Source organism: Scophthalmus maximus, chromosome 15 (assembly GCF_022379125.1).
Source record: "Scophthalmus maximus strain ysfricsl-2021 chromosome 15, ASM2237912v1, whole genome shotgun sequence".
Classification (NCBI taxonomy): Eukaryota; Metazoa; Chordata; class Actinopteri; order Pleuronectiformes; family Scophthalmidae; genus Scophthalmus; species Scophthalmus maximus.
In genome coordinates this window covers 9,667,583-9,686,279 of record NC_061529.1, presented here as the reverse complement: position 1 = coordinate 9,686,279, position 18,697 = coordinate 9,667,583, and the positions used below count along the sequence as shown (strand labels likewise).

The window sequence follows — 18,697 nt, the reverse complement described above, 5'->3', positions numbered from 1 at the left end:
AATCCTCAATAATAAATACATTAAGAGGAGCCACCACCAGGTTGACTATAGTTAGATTTTTTTTTATCTGTCTATTATTATCTACCAACCATCTATTATATGGCTGTCTTGCTGGGCTAATCAATTATTTGATTTCAATGTATGAGTCATTAAGCATTGCACTGACATTATCTTTAATCTTGTGAATAATCACAACGCAGCTTCCACTGGAATTCTTTGGCTTTTCTAGTTGGAGAGTCCCCAGTATAGTCCTGTCCTCAGCCCCCTCATGATGTGGTTTCTTCTCATCTCCTCCTCTTCCTCACTGAATCCAAAGACTTGAGGCCCCTCATGACCCTCTTTCCCCCCCACCTCCTTTTCATAAAGAACCAGGCTGAGATGACAGGAGCAAACAATGAGAGGCTTTGAAGATTTGGCCAGGGCCGCTCTCTCTCTCTCTCTCTCTCTCTGTAAGCATAATCAGAGCAAGCTATTTTCTAAATGCTTATCCTAAGTCAGATTATGTTGAAAACCCTGCTAATGGTTAAACTGTGGGAAAGACTCAAGTCAATCTGATCCGAGGTCTGTGGCAGGTTCTCTGCTCTGTCGTGCAGCTCGTCACCAGAGACCAGGAGGGGGAGGAGCCGGAGCCAAAATTCCAACGCATGTCCCGCCCCCTCTGTGGCACCCTCTCAGCCAATCGCCGGCCCTCTCTCGCAGAAAGCCTCTGCCCTCATTGCTCGGTTGGCCGCCCGCGCTCGGCCAATCAGCCGGCCCCTCCGCTGCTGACGTCACTAACTAGCCAGTTCCCTCCAGCGGCAGCGAGCTTCATTTTCTGATCTGCTTTTGTGCTAAAATGGAGGCTGGCCTCTCGCCCTGAGTCGGTCGCCTTCCTGGTCGAGGTTTAGATGTTGACATGCAATAAGTCCGGAGACAGGATGGTCGTGGATGCGCCTAATTCCAACGGGCCCTTTCCGCCGCTGGCTCTAATGCACTTCAGAGGTACGTAAGGACGAATTCATTCCCCCTGCATTGTCCCAGGGAATTAAGGAGAGAGAGGGAGAGAGAGGGAGGGAGAGGGAGAGCTAGCTGTGTGTTGCTGTTCCCCTCCGCTGGCTACTGCCGGGCTAGTCCGCGATAATGTCACCGTCTCGCCTCGGTTGTGTCGGCAGAGGAACCGGGTGGACTGGTGTTTTTCTCGGGAGGCTTTTGTGTGTTTGGCTGCGAGACACCGGAGCTACATGTAAAAAAAGAATCTGGTTTTACTAGCTAGCTTCTCTCTCTCTCTCTCTCTCTCTCTCTCTCTGCCCATCCCCCCGCCGAGCGAGTGATGTCAAAGGAAGTGATGTCATAGCCCAGGGAAGGGTCTTTTCCTTAGAACCCTTTTCCCCCCCCTTCTTCCTGCTCATGTGTTTGATTGTAATTGTACGTGTCTGCATCCGTGTGTGCACTAGTTTACACGTAGCCCTTGAGGCTAATGCTAAACCTTGAATCAAACTCTGTTAGTCCGTTTTTTTTTGTCACACTCCAGTTCACCTGGGTACAAATTGGTCACAGTGTGTTGGCTGTAGACAGACAGCCACTGGTCTGCAGCAGCCACATCTCCCCCCTCACCCACCCACCCTTTACCCCCTTGTTACCCACCCACCCACCCTTTTACCCCTCATGCTCGGGCTCCCCTCATAAGTAAGGCAGAGGGGGAAAAAAATCTAATCTGAACGTGTCTCTCAAGTGCAGATCCGTGTCAGCAGAGCGGCCGCCGTCGATATGACCCAGCCATCCCTGTCACAGCTGAGAGCAGCGACGTTTTAAGGATGTGGAGCATTGGGCTCGGCCTCTTGATATGTGCACAATGCACTCAGTCATGTTTGAAAGGGCCCGGCCTGTAACCACTGTACTCGGGTGCAGCCCGGCGTTTCGATGAAGCCCCGGGCAATTATTGATCACACTCTGTAAAAGCCACACAGAGGCGACTGCCTTTTTGAATGACAACTCAGTCCGACTCGGTTTGCCTCTTCCACCTCTCCCTCTGTTCCCTGTCACCGTGTCTTTATCATTATAACCCCATTCAGACCAGACGTCCCATATCCGCACTCACGTCCAATCTAGTTGAGGCGTATTGCACTTTTTTATACATGGCATTTGAATGCATCTCAATGTAATGTCTCTGGATTCCCCACAGGGACACTGAACGAGGCTGGATGTGTTCAGGGTTGTGTTGTGTCTCCTCACGCTTAGGCCTGAAAACTGCTTTCTTCGCAACGCGAGAGAGATTTCACTTTAATATCAAGCACCGCGAAGCGCTTCTCGCCATCATTTGTCACATGGGAGCCTCCAAATTGCACCGTTGAATGTTTTTTCTCTTTTAAATATTTCCAATCATTAAATGGGCCATGGTCTAGGAACTGTACTCTACAGTATAATTTGCAGGAAGTATTCTTTGGTGTTGCTTACAACGCAGCCAAAACCTTTTTTTAATGGATTAATGTGGCGATAAAGTGAGGTGCCTTCAAACACACGGTCCCTCTACATATCTGCAAACAGTAAACAGTAAGTCAGTGTTTACGTTGAGCACAACATGCTGGTGATAACGCAGTTTGCCAAACCAGTTTTTACGCCTGGCAGCTGTTGCAGACAGTTGTTCCAATGTGACTCCCCTTATTATTTTTCTTTTGAACGGGGGGGCCAAGATTTGGTGTGTGTGCTTGTGCGCATGCTTGCTTTCCCAAGGCGTCTGTTTGTAACATTAATAGAAGTCACATTGTGTTAAACATAAGTTTTGGGATCACAACACTGGGCCTTTTTTTCCTGTTACACAACAACCTGCTGGGTATTTTGGGAGCGTACAGAAACTTTATGACACAGACAGACAGACTTATGTAATAGGAGCAGCTAGTCTGACTTGGTCAGGGGTGCGAGGTGAAGCGGCACATCACAGTCCAGCTTCACGTCCCGGTGCAGCCAATGCAAATTGGAAATAAAGGAACAAATAAATTAAAACTTGTTAAGTCCTTGTTGCTCCAAAAACTTAATTCTGAAATGTGCTATATTGAAAGTGGAAAACATAATTCTTACCAATTTTGACCGCACAATAATAAAAGTGAAACATGTCTTGGAACTTCTTTTTAGTTTTAATCATGCGGACTGGCTCTTTGAGGTGTTTTCCCGTCGTGAATCTTTATGGAAATGGCTGATGATGGCAGCTCACACACTTACCCCTTCTCCTCTGGAATTCCCAACCTCTCACTGTCATCAAGATAAATTGGCCGACTTGGAACTGACACTGCAGAAGTGTGTGTGTGTGTGTGTGTGTGTGTCTGTTCTGTGCTATGGCCTTTGTCGCTGAAATTAGGGCATGAGCAAATAGGTTTAGCTGCCTTTTATTTCCCTCCTTGTGTCAGTGTAGAGGTTGGCATTGAATTTGATGCCTGTTTTGCTTATTTCCTTATTACTTCCTATCTAATTGAAACAAGATGGAAGGTTAGCAACACAGCAGAAAGAACGAATGAATTTATCTAAGAATAATTTGGTTTTCTACGTTCATACAGCATCTTTTCTGCGCTCTGATTTGCCCTCCTCTGGTCTGTTTATTATTTATAAATCTTTATTCATTTGAACCCTGTGCCAAATTCATAAATCATGATTTGTCTTCCCGAGCCTAATTTGCTTATCTCGGTAATTGGAAGCACTCTGCCCAAAGGTTACTGTGCAGTCATAAAAGAGGAATAAGATTCATACATCTTCTAGTCTTTTGATGTGTATGCCATGTACTGTATACATCTGATCCAATATGGCTTACCCATTGCGTCAACATCGTCTCACAGCTTCAGAGCCAGCTCATTTTTAATGCCACACCATTTACTGATTAGTAGTTATGGGGTTTATGAAATGGAGTCTTTACTGCACAGGCATGACGTGTCGAGGTTTAACACCACAGATGGTAGATGCTGTATCGTACATGTTTTTTTTTATGCAAGGATGACATACATTTCGTCACCGCAGATGAGTTTCAGAGAACTTCGGTTCATGAGAGGCAATCGTATCTTGGTGCAAACCTCCTGGGGGTGTCATCTTCTGTGTGCATGTGTGTAAGCAGCGATTGCTGAAACACCCGATGCCTGTCCGCCATCAAATACAGAGCAGACCTCGCCAGCATAAACGGGAGTCTGGCAAATTAACCGGGTTTAAGTCCATTCTGTAGGTGTGTTGCAAATCACTAGGAACCAAATGAGAACATCTTTATCTGACAGACCTCTTATCTGTGTCTCTAGAAGCCGCTTGTCAGTTTAATTAACCCCACACCTGAGTTCAGTGTGATGATTTGGTGACTAGAGCCCGGCGGAAATCGATATTAGAATCGATTCCAATACCGATATATATCAGACAATATGTATATTTTAATCTGTCAATGATTCCTAAAATGTGGTTATCAAACCTTCATGACAAAGAAATGCAATTTTTTTAATTGATATTTTAGTTCAACCATAAACTTAGTCATAAATGAAAAGAAAACACAAATACAACCATATATATATAGAACTTGAAGTAAGAAAATAAACAACATTTATTTCACGCAAAATTTAAACACATTTTCCCTACATTATTTATTCTGTACAACAAAGAGTTCATATCAGTAAACATAAGCGCTGATACGATATGTCTGTGAAGGGCTCATATCGGCCATATTATTGGCTAACCGATAAATTGGTCTGGCTCTTTAATTGTGACATTATTATTTTGCCTCTCTTATTTCAGTACCCTCGGTGTAATCAATCAAATTGACATTTTGTATCAGTCAGCCAGGGAAGGGATCCTCCTCTAACCAATGAGGTTATCAACATTTTCATTTCAGTAAACTGCAAGGAACATTAGATAATAATCTTTTTAAAAACATGTTTTTTAAGAAACGTGTTTTATTGAGGAATGTCTGATCCATAAAGTGAAGCAGGTGTTGGTGTGAAATGTAATTCAAAGTATGGCTGATAAAGCTTTACTTTCAACCCCTGGCCTCAAAAAAATAAAATAATCTAAAACTACTATAACTACTTTGAACATTGTATAATACCATATAAAGCTATTCAAGTCAAGGCGTTGTGTTTTAGTTGTCCAGATCGTAAATTTAATTAACCGAGCCGTGATTGCGATCTCTTTGGTAGTCGAGGAACGAGGGAAGATGAGACAAGCAAAGATAATATGAAATATCATCAGAGACATGAAGAGAAACATGCGACATCACAGTTGTCTCGCATAACTACATAATTTTGCAGTTTTAACTGTCATCCTTGACAGCCGAACGGCACCTGTCGTTCCTTTCGTGACCCCACTCAAATATTCTCTGCCCCATCTTTTCATAATCAGTGTGTAGCCTTGTTACACTCTTGTTTTTCTTGTTTTTTTCCCCTCCTCACTTTTGTTTCTCCGGTCTTTCTTTAGATGTGGCCCCCGCGGAGCAGGAGAAGCTCTTCATCCAGAAGCTACGGCAGTGCTGCGTTCTTTTCGACTTCCTGTCCGACCCGCTGAGCGACCTAAAATGGAAGGAAGTGAAGCGGGCGGCGCTGAGCGAGATGGTGGAGTACATCACCCACAACAGGAATGTCATCACAGAGCCCATCTACCCGGAGGTGGTGCACATGGTCAGTAGAGCTGGAGGGGGTTAAATTTGTGATTAGAGCTCGAGATGAGGGAGAAACTTGGGCTGAGAACAGGGGGAAGACTGTGGCTGTGGGACAGAGCTGGTTGGAGATTAAATATGAAAAAAAAGAGTTAATTTGGGGTTCGTGTCACAGATGATGATTTGGTTTTGATCAGGCTTTTTCTCCGTCACCCTTTCTGAAGGGATTTATTTAATAAGCCACTTTGCTTTCCGCATCCATATTGTTTTCTGGGAGAGTAATTGATTAGAGCCAAAGAGCTGAAATGGATGAATCGATTGGTTGTTATGCAACTATTTTTATAATCTGATTGCTTCAGGGGTTGTTTTGTTTGTTTTTGTTTTTACAGAAACAGCAACGTTTTTCTGTCACTTGCTTCCCAAATTTGCAGATTGGATGATTTTCTTTGGGTTTTGAACTGATGATTGGAAAAAAAATGAAGTGTATTGTCTTGAGATTTGATAGAATGTAACCAATGTCTGATATTTTTATAGCCAAGCAAGCCCCGAGAAGAAAAAAAGATCTAAATCGAGATCTGAACCAAACTGTGGATTTTGGAAATTTGTCATACCCTTTCACTTTTTGTTATGCTTCAACCATATGCTTAAATTGCAATGCCTGCTCACGACGAAGTAGAAGCAGAATTTTTTGAAAAATCATTGCAATTTTTTTTGACATAAGTATTCAGACCCTTTACTCAGTACTTAGATGAACTAACTCAAGCAGCGTTTACAGCCTCAAGTCTTCTTGGATATGACACGAGAAACACTGCACAGCTGGATTGGGGGATTTTCTGACATTCTTCTTATTATTGGTGCACAGACATTTTCAGTTCACTCAAGGACATTCACAGAGTTGTCCCCTAAGACTCTCCTGCATTGTCTTGGCCGTGAGCTCCGGGGTCATTGTCCTTCGGCCCAGACTGAGGTGCTGGATACTCTGGGGAAGATTTTCATAAAGGATTTCTCTGGACTTTATTCTGTTCTGCTTTCCCTTTACCTTGACCAGCCCCCCCCCCAACAGCATGATGCTCCCACCACCACGCCTTACTGTTGAGATGGTATCAGGCAGGTGATGAGCGTCGCCTGGTTTCCTACAGAAATAGCGCTGGGAACTGAGGCCAAACAATGAAATTTAGATTTTTATCAGACCAGGGAATCTTGTTACTCACAGTCTGAGAGTCCTTTCCACCAACAGGGAACAGGCTCCAATCTTGTTTGTTCACCAAACACTGAACTGCTCGCAGCGTTTTCGACCAAGTATAAACTGATCGTGAAGCTGAAAAGTTGGTACAGAGCTGGCATCAAAAAATAGCTGGTTCTTAGGCGCGAACCGTGACAACATTGATGAGTGTCGATGGAATTGATGTGCCCCGCCATCTTGCCACTACTGTTTCCTTCTCTTTTACATCTTTCCCTTGTGTCCTCCTTTAAACACACTCTACGATTACATGGTTTCATTCATAACTGGTGGTACACAGGCCAGTTCACTAGATGGCAAATAAGCCTGAAGATTTGTTCTTTACCGCAAATCTTTCACTGAGGAGAACTTCCGTCTGACCACTCAGACAGCCATAAAGCCAAGATTGTCCTTCAGCAAGGTCTTGGTAACTTCTCTTACCAGGCAATTCTCTCCTGATTGGTGACGTTGTCCTGACAGACGGCTCTACAAAGAGCTGTCTGTTTTCTCTCTGTCATTAAGGGGTATTGTGTTTAGAGTGATGATGGAAAAATAGATTAAAATGATTGCAGCAAAAAGGATGCAATCATAGCAAATTGTGAGAGAGGGAAGTTGTTTGAATGGATGGATCAAGAAAGAGATGATGAAAATAACCAATAGTTGCAGCCAAAAAACAGTTTGTTTTTCTCACGGGTTGACTTCACATTTTTGCTGTACACACCTTTATCTTTTATTGGCTGAGTTAGGTCAAAGCCTCCCGGGAATTAGTAAAATATAAATTTTAGGTCATTTATTTCTTTCAGGAGCTGTAATGAAATAATCTGCAAGGTTTCTAGTATTAAAATGTCTCTGCGTTGCCAAGCGATTGAAGACACTCTAGGTGAAAGTGTGAACTTTCCCCGATGCAAGGAGACATTTTCAGCAGAACCTGCAGTGGTTTATTTGGAATTAATGGGAGAATTGCTTTCACTTTGATTTACAGATGCTAAACTTCGCCGAACAAGAATCTAAGCAAATCAAGATCATCACGATGAAGATTTCATCACAATCTTTAGTGTGCAGTGATGCAGAGGCGACGCTGTATACACGATGAAAAGTTTTAGAAAGATTCCCTTCCTCCGCCGCGATTATCTTTACATCCTCAAACGCAAAGAGCAGAATTGCTGTAATCATTGTGATGACATTTCCATTTGCAGTTTCTATTGTGGCGTTAATGCGCAGTCATCTCTGCAGCCCGCTCTGGGATGAAGTACAGCGTGGACAGTTTATCTCGATCTACCTTGTAGCTTGTCTTTTCAAACAAGGCTGCCGCTGTTTTAGTAGGCCACCTGCAGTGTCCCATGATCTGCCTGGCGGAGAACAGCAGCCCACAGGGGACTCAGTTGACACTGTGAGAGACCGTTAAACACAACACACTCAGATTGTTGTCGGCCAAACCCTCGGAGTGCACTGCAAAGTTAACATTGAGCTAACAAGAAAGAAAAAAACAAGATGGGACATTTCCTGAACATTTAGAATTAGGACTCAAATGTTGCTAAATTTATTCTAGACCTGTTCAGATAAGATTTATTTTTGAAGACGGCTTTCTTTTTTATTTTCTTGCTGAATTTTTGAGCATTGATGAATCAAGAATTGCCAGAAAGTTTAAAAAAAAAACTAAACCATGAAATGTGACTAACATGCTTTTCTAATAATGGACTACATGCACTAGGCTTCGTGAAGTACTTCCGTTTCAAAATAATGCTGCAAGTCTGTTTCCGGTCTGTTTACCGAAACAGTGCTTACTCACTACTTCATTCAGAGTTTTGTCACGAGTGTGCGCAGGAAAATGTCCAAAACAGGACATTTTCAAAACGGATGAAGAAGTACTCAGAGCACTACTGTGTCCCACCTTGTTCGCCGCCATCGAAATTTAATGGCGTACAAAGTTTTCATGGGTTTCCGACCCATCCCAACCTGAGGAGACACTTCGTTACCGATCGCCTAACGAAACAGCGCCATTGTTTGAAACTTTCATCTACTGGTTTGCTGCTTCTGACATTGAACTCCTTCGATGTGCTCCAGAGAGTGTGGAGTCTTGTCCCAAAGGAGGCTGCGCCGAACGTATTTTGGTTACAGAGATGCTGCCGTTTCTGTATTTACACTGTTTTAAAATGGTGCATTGTTCTTGGAAACAATCCCCAAATACAAAAAGCAGTCTTTTGATGTGGTTGAGCTGTTGGTTTGACCTCATGTCTTGACGGTAAACATTTTTTCACAAGTGGGGAAAGTTCTGACAGGAAGTTTGGGTCTTGCTGTTCAATGAAAAATAAATGTTTTGTAATGTATCCTAACACAAGCCGGGTCGAACCGCAGCATTGTTTTTCCAAACTTAAATATATATTTGCTGTGGTCGAGGCATGAACTATGGCTTCGGGTTATTACAACAAAAGGAAGTTGACATGAATAGCATTCTGTCCTGGGTCATAAACATTCAGGGTATTAATTTTCATTTCTCATCTTCCAGTTTGCAGTCAACATGTTCAGAACATTGCCTCCATCTTCCAACCCGACTGGAGCGGAGTTTGATCCAGAAGAGGACGAGCCCACACTTGAAGCGGCGTGGCCACACCTTCAGGTTGACATTTTAATTATTTTAATTGTCTGCAACACAACAAGACGCCAATAAGTGATTCTCTGCCTAGAAACGCCAGGATTCTTTAGTTTGCTGTTTGATCCATTTTATGTATGTAGAAAAAGAAAAGGACTGAAGCACACCAGAACTATGAGAACTAAGATAAACAGTTGGAGCATTTTTAGAGCACATGTAAACTACTTCTGTGCACAATTTACCCGAATGTTGCCAGTATTCATTTGTTTTTTGTCTCGTTTGTTTGCAGCTCGTCTATGAATTTTTCCTTAGGTTTTTAGAATCGCCTGACTTTCAGCCGAACACAGCGAAGAAATACATCGACCAGAAATTTGTTATGCAGGTGAGACAATAACATTTTGGCAAACTCTCTTTTCTCAAACATCATGGCAACTTTTCATTATGAGAACGTTCACCTTTCCGTCATTGCAGCTCCTAGATCTATTTGACAGCGAGGATCCCAGAGAGAGAGACTTCCTCAAAACAACCCTCCACAGGATCTACGGAAAGTTCCTGGGGCTGAGGGCGTACATCCGAAAACAGATCAATAATATTTTCTATAGGTCAGTGCAGTTCTCCCACTGCCACGTTTGTTTTTAAATCGTCCGATGAACGGTGAACATGTGAGTTGTCTTGTGTGTTGCCACTGAATCCTGGTCCCATTTGTTCTCACAGGTTTATCTACGAGACGGAGCACCACAATGGTATAGCTGAACTACTGGAAATACTTGGAAGGTATGAATCATTTTAATTCAGAGAATCTCTCAACGGGACCCATAATGGGTTAACTGGGAGTTGAAAAAAAAACCAATGTGACATGAGGATTTGATTTTGAGGAGATTGAACTCTGTAATATTTACTGAACGGAGTCGTCCTGCTTAAATCTTTGTTGTCGCAGATGTTCGTGCTGTCCACTCATGAATTACAGATTCGATTAAAGTACAGATGAATTTTAGAAGTTGATATTTACAATTGACTATGTTCTGCTACTTGGCTTTATTAACTGGTCAGTTAGTTAGTTTTACAGTTTGCTTTCAGAGCCGATACACCCGGTGGACTTTTTGTTTTTTTTAACTGTTAATCATGAAAAGCTTCTCCAGTGGAATCCCAGAATAAAAATACAGAGCTGCATAAAAGGTCCCCTTTAATTGTAAATAACGTATTTTTGAAGTGTGTTTGATAATTCTTGTTTTTTTATTTTCTAGCATAATCAATGGATTTGCCTTACCACTAAAAGAAGAGCACAAAATTTTCCTGCTGAAGGTTTTATTGCCTCTGCACAAAGTCAAATCACTTAGTGTCTACCATCCACAGGTGAGTTCAGTACACAATGAAGCACGAGAAGCTTCATTTTTAGGTTTCTGTAAAGCTGTTTGGGGAGATACAGCACATTATGTTCAGGTTACATTCTTTTGAAAAAGTATTTAAATGATCTTGTCCAAACCTGCTTTAAGTGCACTCCTCTTTCTTTTCACGAGAACAGCAGGTCATTCTGTGGCTCTTGTTAAAATAAAATCCTGGTCTTGCATGTCTGCGCCTCAGGTGCCCCGTCTCGTTCCTTCAGTTTTCTTTATGTGTAAATTCAATTGCTTTCACAGTTTTAATGATTTGTATTTGTTTGTGTTCCGTAGCTGGCTTACTGTGTGGTGCAGTTTTTGGAGAAGGACAGCACTCTAACTGAGCCGGTATGTCAGATAATAATTCTTGCTGAAACTGCATTCAAGGCTCAAAGTGAATTTTTGAAACTTTTTCTTGCAAGGTCACAAGGATTAAACAGTTGGCTGATTCTTTTGTCTGCTGTTTTGACTATTTAGCTCAAACACTGCACTCTGTTCATCCTACCTGGATGGTGATTTTAACATTATCTTTGTTCACCATGCCAACAGGTGGTAATGGCTCTACTAAAGTACTGGCCAAAGACTCACAGTCCCAAGGAAGTGATGTTCCTCAATGAGCTGGAGGAGATCCTGGACGTCATCGAGCCATCCGAGTTTGTCAAGGTGCAGGAGCCTCTGTTCAGACAGCTGGCCAAGTGCGTGTCCAGTCCGCACTTTCAGGTAACTCATGGGTATTTACAATATTCCCTTCATCGCTCTGGGGATAAGTTATTCAGGTGCCTGATTGAGGTTTATTGTTTCTTGTTTTCCGCAGGTGGCAGAGAGAGCTCTGTACTACTGGAACAACGAGTACATCATGAGTCTGATCAGTGACAACGCAGCAAAGATTCTGCCCATCATGTTCCCCGCTCTGTACCGCAACTCGAAAACCCACTGGAACAAGTGAGATACTTGAGTTGTCAAATGCCCTCCACGCACTTCACACTGCATGTAACGCCAGCCGAACACATCTTCAGATTTATATATAGATGTGGTTTTGGTCCCAGATTGTATGCTTATGCATGTCATTTAAGCAATTTTCTCATAATGAATTTGAAAATGATAATCTGTTGTTTCTTTTTATTATTGCATCTATTGCTGCAGATTAATCTTCTGGCGTCTAATACGAGACTTGGAAAAAACTAGTTGAATATTTCAACCAAAGCTGCTTTACATTGAAAATAAAGTAAAATGTGTCACATGAAAAGTTAAAAAGTGTAATTTTTGTCATTGAGCTATTTTCCAAGTATCAAGCATCATTTAAAAAAAACAAACTTAATTGTACATCTATGATATTAATTTAGGTGTGGCGCCTGTCTTGACAGTGATGCTGTTACTGTAAAGATTTGAGTCCTGACTGACCGCTTGTTCACAGAACCATCCACGGCCTCATCTACAACGCTCTGAAGCTCTTCATGGAGATGAATCAGAAGCTCTTTGATGATTGCACGCAGCAGTTCAGGGCTGAGAAAAACAAGTAGGCAGCAACACAGACACACTCTTCTCCCACTCAATTATTATTCTCTTTATTTAAAAGGCGACGTCTGGATGGCATGAAATTGCAATCAGCCTTTTAAGACTGCGACTGAATAGTTGTGTTGGATTTCACATTCACCTGCGCAGCGGAGCAGATAAATGACGTGGGGGGATTTGGTGATTTTGTTTGACAGAGAGAAGGCAAAGTCAAAAGAACGCGAAGAGGCCTGGATCAAAATTGAGAATCTCGCCAAGTCGAGTCCACAGGTGAGCAGCATGTGCAGCCTTTCAAACATCAGTTTTCCCCTTCCTGTGTGTCTGTGTGTGTGTGTCTGTGTAGGACTAAATATGGAATACATAAAGTGTCTTGTGTTTCCTGTGAGCCAGATTTGATTCTGAAATGTAGTTCTTTTTCCATCTTATCCCATTTATGTTTGCTCACACTGTTTGTTCGTAGTTAATGTGGAAAGAATTTATCGGAACGATTTTGACAAGAGCTCTAAAAATCTGCTTAGTTGTGGTGAATGGAATCAGTGAAATGACGAGATCCCCGGAGTCTTGAGCTGCTTTCGGACATGCACGGACGTCCGGACATTTTCCTGAAGTTTTCCAGAGGGGCTGTATGTGAGAACGCAAATGTCCGTAAAGGTTGGCCCAGACATTTTTCGTAACATTTCTGCCGGCCCCCTGTTAAAATTTTCAGAAAAAAAAATTGCCCTTGTGAGAATACAGCAGAAAAATCGCAGAAGATTCACAGCAAGTGAGTGGGCGATCTACCCAGGCGCCACCCCTCGCCTGAATGTCCCGAAAAATGCTCCTGTTGTTGAGCGCGTCTGACTCTCCTGCTGCGTTCTTCAAATGTGAATGGGAAACTCAAAAAATGTCTGGGCCCAATTTTCCGTACATCTTAGTTTATGTCTGAAAACAACTTTTGACTAAAAGTAAGAAACCTTCTTCTTTCTGCCCCCTTCCTAAATTTTTATTTTATTTCTTACACCATAGTAGAATGATGCTTCTGTGTTGGACATTATAAGGAGTAGTTCAACATTTTGGGAAATACACTTATTCACTTGCTGACGGTTTGATGATCAGCTTGATATCACTGTCCGTACAGTAAGTGGGAAGCTACAGCGAGTGGTCTGGACTTCAGAAGGTTAACTTGGCTCTGTCCAAGGGGGGAAACAAAAGCTGGAAAAATGTTGAACTATTCTTTTGTGCCACAAAATAAAATCCGAATCAGTATTAATGTGCCTGTAGAGATTTCATTTATATTCTATCTCCTCACACCTGTTAACACACGGTGTGTTCATAGTCAACAATTATTCCAAATAAATTCCAAATAAATCAGCGGTGAGGATGTTTTAATGATCTCTATTCCTTCACTTCAACTAAAGCGATTCAAAACCGTAACTGCAATAGATCCGAGTTGATTATTTCAATTCGTTCAGAGCCTCTTGATTAACTCTTCTTTGCATGCGACTGAAAGACTTTTCTCCATCCTTTTGTGTTTTTTTTTGTTTTTGTTTTTGTTTCCCTTTCTTTACAACATAGTTCTCTATGTATGTTGATTCCTCTGACCTCAATAGTCCTGTAGCAATGGAGACGGATGTCCCTTTGATAGAAGATGTTCAGAGGTTAAAAAAGACAGTTGAGGAGGGCGCAACTCAGGTAAACCTGCCTTTCTCTGCTCATCTCCCCTCTAACTATCACCCTATACATTGATACATTTGTATATTACCAAAGCTTGAAAAGTACAGTACAGTAGTTGTCACTCTATACTAACATTTCGTCTTTGTTTGTGTTTGTTTAATGAATCCACTTGTAAAGTAGTATGAACAAATCTGGACTGAACACTGGAATCAAGAGTTTTGTGTTTACTTCCCCATGCAGGACGTCCAAGTGTGAAGGAGCCCAACATGCTCAGTATTAAATATATAAATGAGTAATTATGAAATAAATTAGAATAAAATGTAAAAAATAAGAATACATGATAACGAATAAATCCAAGATTTCTATATGATGTGTTTTTTTTAAACTTGTCTTATTATTGTTAAATATTATTTCATCATTTTATAATTGTGAAACTGGTGACATCACTATCATGAAATCAAAGCAACAATTGTCTGTAAAATTCTATTAAGAAATTTAAGGCATTGTCATATATATGTGTATATATACACTTTTATGAAATTATTTATCTCATAATGTCTTATTTATTTATTACTGCACACCTTGAGGCTCCATAGTTTTAGTGCAGAGGTCTGATGATGTGTATTTCATTTAAAGCCGTTATTTTAATTTTTTAACTGAGTCAGTCTGTTGTCTTCCTCCTTTTTAACTAGATTTTGTTTACGTGACCGGCTACATCCACTCTAATGCTGTGCTGGCACAAAACTCAAAGCTGTTTTTCGCATTACAGTTAAACAGAAAGCATATTGTTTACACTGGAGTCGGTTGCTTAGTTACAAAAAATAGAAACAACAATGGTGAAAAGTAAGAAGAGACATTTTGTTTCTTGGACAGATGCTGTCACCAACACTTTGCCTTCACTGCTGGTAGTCGAGTCATGACTGATAAGAACCAATCAGAAAGCAAATGCGGTTGACGTCATGATTTCAAAATTAAACTGCCCGTCCAGACTATAATGCCCCTGGAGTTTTCAAACTAAAACGGAGCGAGCGGCGTTTCCAAACTTCTCCATTTTAGGTGCTCAAAAAACTCAGTATTCTGGACAGCATGTATAAATATGGCAGCAGTGATGCACTTTAAAGTTTAGAAAGCAGTAGTGTGGATGTAGTGTAAGTTGTGGTCCTGCTTGATCACAAAGATCAGATCAGAACAGAGAGGATTTGACATGTTGATAAAAGATTAGGATCCAAACTATTAGAATTCATTAAATAAACATGCTTAACTTTCTTCTGTATCTTGACAGTTGCAGCATGAGCAGCGGAAAGAGCGACCCATGGTGCGACGTAAATCTGAGTTGCCTCAGGATCTCTACACCACAAAAGCCTTGGAGACCCACCGCAGAGCTGAAGACATGTTGACCGCCCACGACGGACTCTAGGTCCCGCCAGCTCCTGGTTCGACTGCCCCTTCTCCCCCCAACAGCCATGGACCTCCACTCGTCCCAGGCTCCAGAGTTACCCTGGCGACCCGTGCTGGGTTCTCACCCCTCTTCCCCACCATCAGTTCCCCCAGAATCCTTTAGTTCTCCTTCATTCCTGCTGCCCCGGTGCAGAAGCTCTGTTCGCCTCCCTCAGATTTCTGCTTTCTCAGGTTTTTTTTTCTTTTAGGAGAGGAGTGTGAGCGTGTCTGTGTCTCTCCTTAGCCCCTTCGCCACATTCAGTGTGTTCTCCTGTCGTTTTCCCTCCGGTTCCTCTCACCTGGTTCCTTCATTCCTTCTCGCAAAACAAAGGATTGGACGTGGTTACGTGATAAGTGATTGACTCACTGTCTAAGGATCGTCCTTTGGTCTCTGCTTGGTTTTTCTTTTCTGTCAAAGGGAACAAAAACAGAACCCGTTGTTCAAATCAAAGACAAGACTTTCCGGCCATCTGTTGTTCTTTTGTTTTTTTTGCTCAATCTGATGGACATCTCATCCGTGCCAAGATGGTTGTGTTCTTTGTTTTGTTTCATGTTTTTATCTGTGACTCTGACAGGGACACTTGCCTTTGTTTCTAGTCACTGGTGTTTGAAAGTTGTTGTTTTTTTTTAGTTTAGCACACTTTTAAGACCAAACTGAGGCCTGTCCTTAGCCTTGCAACGTCCAGGAAAGATGACTTAAAAAAAAAAGGGGGGAAGTTGTCCCGTGGACACCTGACACTTTCCATTTTTATTGTTTTGTGCCATACGCCGCTCTTTTATATGCTTGCTTCCTTACGTTCACCGGCAATGTTTGAAAACCAGATCATAGTGATGCCTAAACGGTTCAAACAATGGTACTTGCTGTGCTTCAGTTGAGCAGAAGAGGACGAACCAGGAATGAAAGCTACATGCTACATTTGCTACCTAAAGTTTCAGTTGTAATATACTAGTGTTTATGCACATGCACCCACTGGCTCCATGCTGAGTAGAAAGACTGGGAGCGTGGCTGTGTTCAAGGTGAGTGTTGGGTTTTAAATGAATACATGTATCCTGTAAAATGAACAGTTGATTTATCTGTGTAAAGGAAATATAAGCAGATCATTATTATAATTTTTTCTTCGTTGTTTGGTGGGAGAGGTGCACAGATCTGTACTGTCGTAACAACTTTCACTCTGGTTTTAAGAAGCTGTTACTAGGCGAGAACCTCTGCTCATTAGGTTTCCTTTTAAACGAGCATGAAGGCATATTAGTATTGTATGGTATCAAGATTTTAAAATCCTTATTAATATTAAAAAAATAATTTATTATCAAACATAAAAGCTGGTAACCTCTTTAGATATTAACACACTGACATCTGATGATTAATTAAAGGAATATTTGATGGGAAAGAAAAGGCTTCCATAAATTTAAAGGCGTGGCATGTTTGTGTTGCTACCATTCCCTGAATTCAGTGGCCTGGCTTTATGGGTTGTGTATGTCGGACACTTCTTGGTGAGGATGTCGTTTAAAGGTTGGAAAGTATCTTCCAGTCAGTACCATTGTTTAAACTGAGGAGGTCTGCTCGATTTCTTCATGTTTGACTTGCTGTATTTCTTTGTCTCGTCTCTGGAGGTTAGTAGCGTGGATGTCAGGTGTTGGATTCCCCCCCCCCCCCCCCCCGGCCATTCAGAACGCCTGACGCTGAAAACAGACTGGCATCAAATGGCCACAAAAAGATGCCAGATGCTGAAAATAAACTGACATTGTGACTTGGCTTGTTAACTATATTAATACTGTATTTGCTTGAACGCAAAAAGATGTAAATTAAAAACTACCATGTTAAACATGTACCTTTTACCCTGGAGGAATGCCATTCACCAAACTAATTTCTGTTGTCAGGGTCATTGCGTTTTATGGAACAGTCCTGCTTGCTGGGAGGAGAGATGTTTTATGGATTTTATGAGTTTGAGATGGTTAGAGGTTTATTTTAGTGCTGAAAACAAGTCGTCCAACGTTAACGAGAGGGGATTTTAAAAATTATTCGGTGGCTTGTTCTCTCTGCAGGATCTTTGCAGATCTTTTAATTTGAACACATTATTTCCGAAACTTAATAACTTAAGTGTCCTTTTGTATGTGACCTGTACAATATGATACATTTAATATTGTATATATGATTTACCTTGTTTCATGTAGTGAGATATATATATATATATCTAGATTAATTTTGTACAAATTGTCCCACTGTACAGAATAAAACATCCATAGCAAGTTAAAGAAGTCAATCTGGCACATACCGTCTTAATTCTCCGGTTTTGGCTGTACCTTCAGTGACGCAAGAGTTTAGAAAATGTTCTTATTTTTCTCATGAAAATCTGCAAAGTTTCCTCCATCCTCTTAAATAACTGACAACTGTTCAAGCCCGTTGTGTGCTCCTATCACTGTCTTTAGTGTTGTACAACTATGTAGAATGAATAAAGAGATTATTTGAATATATATTTTCAACCATGCATCCATTTTGACTTTAATTAACTGAAAGGGCACATATCGTTAATAAAATGTAAAATACGGTAACAAGGTGATTTGCTCTTACAAGGTCAAAGACTGGTGGTTTGGAAGAGAATTATGGCATGGCATAAGAAGGAAAAAAAGATCATGTTTTGCATTTCAAGAACAAACTGGAGGTGTCCAGGATAAAGTCGATTAAATCAAAGGTGATTTTCTTTTGTAAATTATGCATTTCGGGAATCGTGACTTAGTTTGACTTTATTCACAACATTTTGACTTTATTCTCGAAATGTAAAAAATAATCTTTCTGTGATTTAGTCTGATTTTATTCTCATGCCTGTCCCAAACACTCAAATGTATCTTAGGGGTCCTGGAGATCCCATGTTCTCTTGAACAACTGACGAAGAAAAATATTAAACATTGAATCTTTATGGCTTTAACTAAATTTACTTTATGATCTTCTTTGTGGGAGCCTCAGGGTGCTGGATACAAAAGTAATGTACCCACATAGCTGTAACAGAAGTATTATGAATTCAATGAGAACAGTCTGTATGCAAACGTAACGTGTGAAAACATACAGTACATATTTATATTCGAATAACCAAAGTCCATAAAGATGTTTTTTTTAGACATGAACTCCAGAAAATGGCCTAAAAAAATTGATCTGGATTTTTTTAGGGAGTATATAAAGGTTTACTTAAAGGGAAAGAAGGTTCAATTTTGCAAATATTATCTTAAACATTACACCACTGGGTTTGTGAACCTCCCTAAAATGAGTAAGTACAGTCAAATGAATTCAAACACGAGGGTCATCAACAAGAGTATTTCATGGCGAA

The 18,697-nt window shown here is 41.2% G+C and overlaps 1 protein-coding gene across 2 annotated transcripts; it reads left to right on the top strand.

Annotated features, from left to right (window-relative positions):
• The first annotated feature begins 770 nt into the window (after positions 1-770).
• On the top strand, positions 771-17,849 carry ppp2r5ca (protein phosphatase 2, regulatory subunit B', gamma a). Of its 2 annotated transcripts, XM_035610225.2 has the most exons (14): positions 771-981; positions 5,413-5,612; positions 9,316-9,426; positions 9,689-9,781; positions 9,871-10,001; positions 10,114-10,173; positions 10,644-10,752; positions 11,070-11,123; positions 11,325-11,495; positions 11,590-11,717; positions 12,190-12,291; positions 12,485-12,557; positions 13,842-13,958; positions 15,223-17,849. In XM_035610225.2, the coding sequence occupies exons 1-14, from the start codon at positions 888-890 to the stop codon at positions 15,355-15,357; spliced, it is 1,578 nt and encodes a 525-aa protein (XP_035466118.1). In that variant the 5' UTR covers positions 771-887; the 3' UTR covers positions 15,358-17,849. The 2 variants fall into 2 exon arrangements, with proteins under 2 accessions (XP_035466118.1, XP_035466119.1); XM_035610226.2 differs by lacking the exon at positions 13,842-13,958 and having other exon boundaries at positions 772-981.
• The last annotated feature ends 848 nt before the right edge of the window (positions 17,850-18,697 follow it).

Bases quoted from the DNA above. Each gene is read 5' to 3' on its own strand.
- ppp2r5ca (XM_035610225.2), top strand. From the start codon at position 888: ATGTTGACATGCAATAAGTCCGGAGACAGGATGGTCGTGGATGCGCCT. The intron at 9,782-9,870 runs GTGAGACAATAA...CCGTCATTGCAG, and splicing joins ACCAGAAATTTGTTATGCAG to CTCCTAGATCTATTTGACAG. The intron at 12,558-13,841 runs GTGAGCAGCATG...TTTACAACATAG, and splicing joins TCGCCAAGTCGAGTCCACAG to TTCTCTATGTATGTTGATTC.